At 40.2% G+C, this 5,650-nt stretch overlaps 1 protein-coding gene across 5 annotated transcripts in view; it reads left to right on the plus strand.

The window, feature by feature from the left end:
- Positions 1 to 5,650, plus strand: part of drp2 (dystrophin related protein 2) — a 132,395-nt gene that overhangs the window by 116,435 nt on the left and 10,310 nt on the right. For all 5 annotated transcript variants that reach the window (XM_031862567.1, XM_031862570.1, XM_031862572.1 and 2 more), the window contains one exon: positions 5,231 to 5,296. In XM_031862567.1, coding sequence (XP_031718427.1) covers positions 5,231 to 5,296 — 66 coding nt within the window. The remainder of the gene's footprint in view (positions 1 to 5,230; positions 5,297 to 5,650) is intronic.

Raw genomic sequence — 5,650 nt, forward strand, 5'->3', positions numbered from 1 at the left:
TGTGTGTGTGTGTGTGTGTGTGTGTGTGTGTGTGTGTGTGTGTGTGTGCGCGCCATTGTGTCTTACTTCCCTGAGGCTCTTCCACACAACTGCTTTAGACACTGCCAAAACAGAGGGAACAGACACCAACAAGAGAGCAGGAGAAATTGTCCTCTTTACCCCTCTTATCTCTCCCTTTTTTCCCTTTCTCCTGTTCGCCTTTTTTTGCTTTTTTATCTTTGATCCCCCTCTTCTATTGTCTCCCAGCCACCCATTTATTTCTCCCTCTTTTTCTATCTCATGCTCTTGCTTCTCTAATCCTTTCTTCTTCTCCATTCTTTAATATGTTTTCTGTTATCCTTTTACATTTACTCATGTGTTGCGAATAACTGAACAATTTGCTTCAAACATCTATTGAGTCATGTCGGTCACATAAATCTTAACCAGCATAAGGCTGTAGCTGCCAAAAGTCCTTCACCATAATAAACAAAAGAAATGGAAACCTGGTGTGATTCAGTCGAAATGAGACACATTGTCATCCTTTGCCTGCTGAGAAAACACCCGACCCACAGCTCCTACAGCTAAATATATATATTTTAGAAGCGTCCACTGTATCTATACACTATCTTAGCTATGTTACTCATAGCAAGCCTCTCATCTTTTATCATCTCAGGAAGCCATCTTCATTTCTCAACCATCTTTTTTCTGCATAAGAATGAATCAGTGAGGGTTTCTATTTGAGACAATAATCTATGATCACAGGGCTGTGCTTTCAGATGGTGTCCTAAAACACTTTTTCTAAGCACTATTATTAATTATAAATTATGTATAACCCACTATAGTTGTAAGCAGATATAGGGAGAGTTGAAATGTATTCATTTTTTAATAACTTACTGCTCATATGAATCATCTGTTACTGGTGTAGAAACAGATAATGCATGTTTTCTAATATAACGTTGTATTCTTATATTAATATGTCTTCTGAGCACATTTATAAACACTTTGAAAGATAAATGCTGGTAATATTCTATATTTTTGTTATGTTTTGTGAGAGACCAATGCCTACCTGTCTGTCTCACGGCCTCAAGCCCATTCTTTACTACTAAATCTTTAAAAACGGGTTGTGAATAGATGCTTTCAATATTTCCTGGGCATAACAGCTGTCGCTTTAGCAAATGTTACTCAAACAGAAGTAAATACTGTTTTCAGCCACAGATCTGGTGCACTAGCGAGTATTTTTGTCAATTGGATTAACTGTAAATTATGAAGAAACATGTCCGGCTCATTGATGTGTTTTTAATAATGTTGGACAACAATGGCACAGAAGTATAATTTGTTAGAATAATACACTATCACCAGACTTATCCTTTAAACTTACTTGTTAATGGGTGAATATTGTAACTGTGTAATTAAGCATTCATTGAATTCATTAAATATATGTATATTTAATAGTATGTATGTTACTTTATTAAATGGCTTTCCTGTGAAGCTTTTACTGAGACATAAGGCAGTTTGATCCAATTCGGTGGTAGTTTTTGTTCGGCCTTAATCAGCCGCTAATCACAGGGTCAGCGGTTTGATCCCTGGTTCCGCACGACAAGACATGTCAATACTGCTCCGGATAGTTAGGCCAGCGCCTGGCTCGGTAGTTTGCTGCCATTGGTGTGTGAGTGAAGGGTTGAACGAGAGGCATTCGACAGAATAAAATGATGAAGTGATGACATTTTGCTCAGACATGAATGTAAACTGCAACATGACAGAGGCATACAACCACTAGGCAGCAATTCTAGTTTTTATCTTGACCCCTTTCCATGTTTAGTTCATTGACCAGTACTACTTTGATCCTGCATGCCAAAAGAGACATTATACTGGCTCAAAATGAATGAGTATTGACTGAGTTTGCTCTGCTTATTCCATCATGATCTGAGCACTATCATAATAAGAGGAGACAGAGTAGTCTGTCTGTCTCTTATTCCTTATTTGAATTCATTCCCCATATTATTCGTAACTCTCCGCTCACTTTGAACCCTAATGGAAAGTCAAGGCAATGTCAAAATACTGGGTGTCATCACTGGCAGGTCGGTGTCGGAAATTCTTTCCCTTCTGATGACATATTAGACAGGTGTGTGTGTGTGTGTGTTTCTGTGTGTGTGGGTGTGTGTGTGTGTCAAAGTGCCCTTCATCCAAAAAAGGATGTGTTAATCCATGGCAATAATGCAGTCTCCAGTCATCTCAAGGGAGATAACATATTTGATGTTTGGGGTTAGAAAAGCCAGATTTGCAGACATGTCAAACACTGAGACTGCCTCTGTCTCCTAATCATCTCTCTCTTTGTTTGCCCCCCCCCCCCCCGTATTGATGCAGGAGTAGAGTTCATTCCTTTCATCAGCGCTGCTTCGATATCTTATAGAGCATAGATGGGAGGAAAATACTGAAAAACCTCTTAGAACTCTGTTAGGATTTCTTCTCTCTCTCTCTCTCTCTCTCTCACTCTCTCTCTCTCTCTCTCTCTCTCTCTCCCGTTTCTCATTTCCTCTCACATCCATTTACATTCATGCAGGATGCTAAACACAAATGTGTGCACAAGGCACCCACATACCCATGCTACTATTTCCTATTACTTTCTACCCTTTCATTACTCATTTGCTGTTGTCCCTGACTGAGACTCCAGGTTTGTGAAGGCTTCCTGATGAACAGTGTTCCGGGTTGAATTACGGGTGGTCAGGTTCACAGGCCGGACCCCCTGAACAGGACATGGATAAATCCTAAAATTCACAATTTTATGGTGTCATCAGACTCTGGAGAGAGATAGGATGTGATGTGGATGTCCCTGACAGCCTCTACATCACTCACCCCTCCTCCTTCCGCCCTTCAGCTGACGACACTCTGCGAAAGATGATGCAGCATGGAGCGTGTTGTGTGCATGTGTGTACTGAGAATGCTGCAGCGTAGATTTAAGACTGATGCTTTCATGTAGCACATGTTTGTGTGTGTGTATGTATGCATGTATATATGTGGGCAGCCACATTAACATCAGTGGTTTGGTTCTCTACACTCTTACTTGAAGGAAAAACTCACCCTTTGATCATCCAACACTACTACATATCATTAGCGTGTCACATTCAGAGGACTGCAGCAGTATTTTATGAATTACCTTTGTGGTGTACCCACTTTCACTCCACCTGCCTCTTCTTTGGAACATATCGTCCTACATTTCTTTTTTAAAGGGTGTCAGAGAACGGGTGGCCTTGTGCATTCAGGTGGAAGCTGTACATGTGGGTAGGAGATGTAAAGGTTTTTCCCTCGAGAGGAAGCAAGAGTGTAGTGTTAATACACGGTTACCGATACATGCTTTACTGCTGATAATTGTTGTAATAATTGTTTACAACTGTCTCTTAATACATTATTGGTGTTATAGCAATGAAACAACAAATAAATGCAGCTGCACAGCCAGAATAAGCAAGGTGCAAACAACTAAGATTTCAACTGTAGTATAGAAAAGTAGTTTCACACTTTAAGTAAGTGTACGACAACATAATATTGTGGGGGTAGTTTAAGTGCGTGACTGCTTTTGTTTACTTCACATTCTTTTTAATATGGAGAAGCCAATATATACAGTGCATATGCTAAACTCTCGCCATAGTCTGAATGTTGTGTTTGTGTTTATCCAATTTATTTCTCTTTTTATTTAGTAAATTTACTTCATTTATGTAAAGTGCTTTAAAATGTTCCTCTTATTCACACACACACACACACACACACACACACACCCGCGTACACCGATGGCACCAAGCTATCATGTAAGGCACTGGCCGAACCATTGGGAGCAGTTCAGTGTCTCATGGTGTTTTTCTTTATTTATGCCATCAAACCTAAAACAATAAAAGCACCATGTATTTTTCCAATTTTCTCTCTACTGCAGCATTCTTTTGGGGGTTATAGTAGTGGAACAGCTTACAGAGCAGCATGCACAGTGCAGCTGTCCACGGACAGTCAGCAGGACATAATGCAGAACTAGAGGCGCTGTCCTTGGTCCTGTAAAGCCACACAGCGACTCGCTTGCTGCTTCCTCACACACACCAACAGTTGCTGTCCGTGGTGCTGGATAGAAGCATATTTTTACCTTTTTATTGCTGATAGACAGTGCACAGCATTTCATCAGAATTTCATCCTCCCCTCCTTGTGCACACTTGTATAGCTCGAACTCTATGGCGAGTAAAATTTCTACCCCTCTGCATTCGTGTCAGTCAGATGTTTGTGTACAGTTGCAGTCCATATTTCTAAAAGCCCATGGTCTTATTCACACTATCTAAAAGCTAAACTGTACTGATTTTTTATTTTATCTTCACTCCCCAGTGGTTGTGTAGGAAATTTGGGGTTTAGAAGTGTGTTTTAAGAAATTCCAATAGAAGTGTTTAATGATTCATAATTAAGAAATCATAATTAGAAGTGTTTTGGAATACATAATTAGAAGATTCATAATTGTAAGTGTTTTAGAATTTGTAGTTAGAAGTGTTTTGTAGTTAGAAGTGTATCTTAGTAGAATTTGTAGCACCTTTATATTTGTTTGTGAAACTTGTGAAGGTTTTTGCCAAAAGTTGCAAATCCTTATCTTTATATAGAATGTTTATCGTAGGAGTGTTAAGCCATAAAAGACAGTCATTGAATGTATTAAACTGTGAAGAATAGCCAAGGGGAAGTCAGACTTCTAGACAGACATTTGCAGGTTGTACCCGCGCGAGGGTTTTTGAAAGCCTGACGCCAGGAGGAGGCAACTGAAATTAGCCAATAGGAATTAAGATGGACAAAAGGGGGGGGATTTCAAACTGTATGAGGAAGTGCTGGAAGGGCTATTCGCTCTCTTCTTGCTCGGCTCTCAGCGTGGAAACATCTGTGTTTTTAGGCTGAGTCGCGAGTGAATAGCTTTTCCGCGCGGATCATATTATTATATATTCTGTTAGTAGTGTACTTCATTCTGTAATTGTATTAGCTTCAGTAGGATTAAATACTTTTAATTGTAAACCAGTATATGGTAGATTTATTAAGAAGCAACTCTACTGTAAAACAACAGTGGAGCGTGCTCTCCGGCCTTCTCTCGGTGGGGAAGATTTCAGCCTCCACAGTTGATAATATCAATATGTTGCTTTTGCTTTTTTCTGCATTTGCTCTGACTCATCCACTCTCTTGTATTTCTCTTTTTGTCTCTTTTGTGCGTGTGTGTGTGTGTGTGTGTGTATATATTTATCTTTAGATTGGCTGAAATGGAGAGCCAGAATTGTTCATTCTTCACGGATAGCCTGTCTCCTGATGAAAGTCTGTGAGTATGCTGCCCACTCTACCTCCCCCCTCATTACAACCAGAGCCTTTCATTGGGATTATGTGTGTGTTTTGTGTGCAAAGTCTTTCCTCCTGATACATTGATTGTTTCTGTGTGTGCTCAGGCTTGTGCATATATGTGTGACTGCTAGGGAAAGATTGGATAACATGACATAAATAATCAGGCACATAATGAAAATGACCCACAGCGAGCAGCGTGCACACAGTCCCCCTTCATCACGCACATGCCTGCTGTGATTAAAGTACGTGGCTGTGGGTAGATACACAAAACCCTGCTGAGGAGAGAGGTGTGTGTGTGTGTGTGTGTGTGTGTGTGTGTGTGTGTGTGTGTGTG

This window comes from Anarrhichthys ocellatus, unplaced genomic scaffold, assembly GCF_004355925.1.
Source record: "Anarrhichthys ocellatus isolate YVR2014 unplaced genomic scaffold, GSC_Weel_1.0 scaffold27, whole genome shotgun sequence".
In the NCBI taxonomy this organism is placed as follows: domain Eukaryota; kingdom Metazoa; phylum Chordata; class Actinopteri; order Perciformes; family Anarhichadidae; genus Anarrhichthys; species Anarrhichthys ocellatus.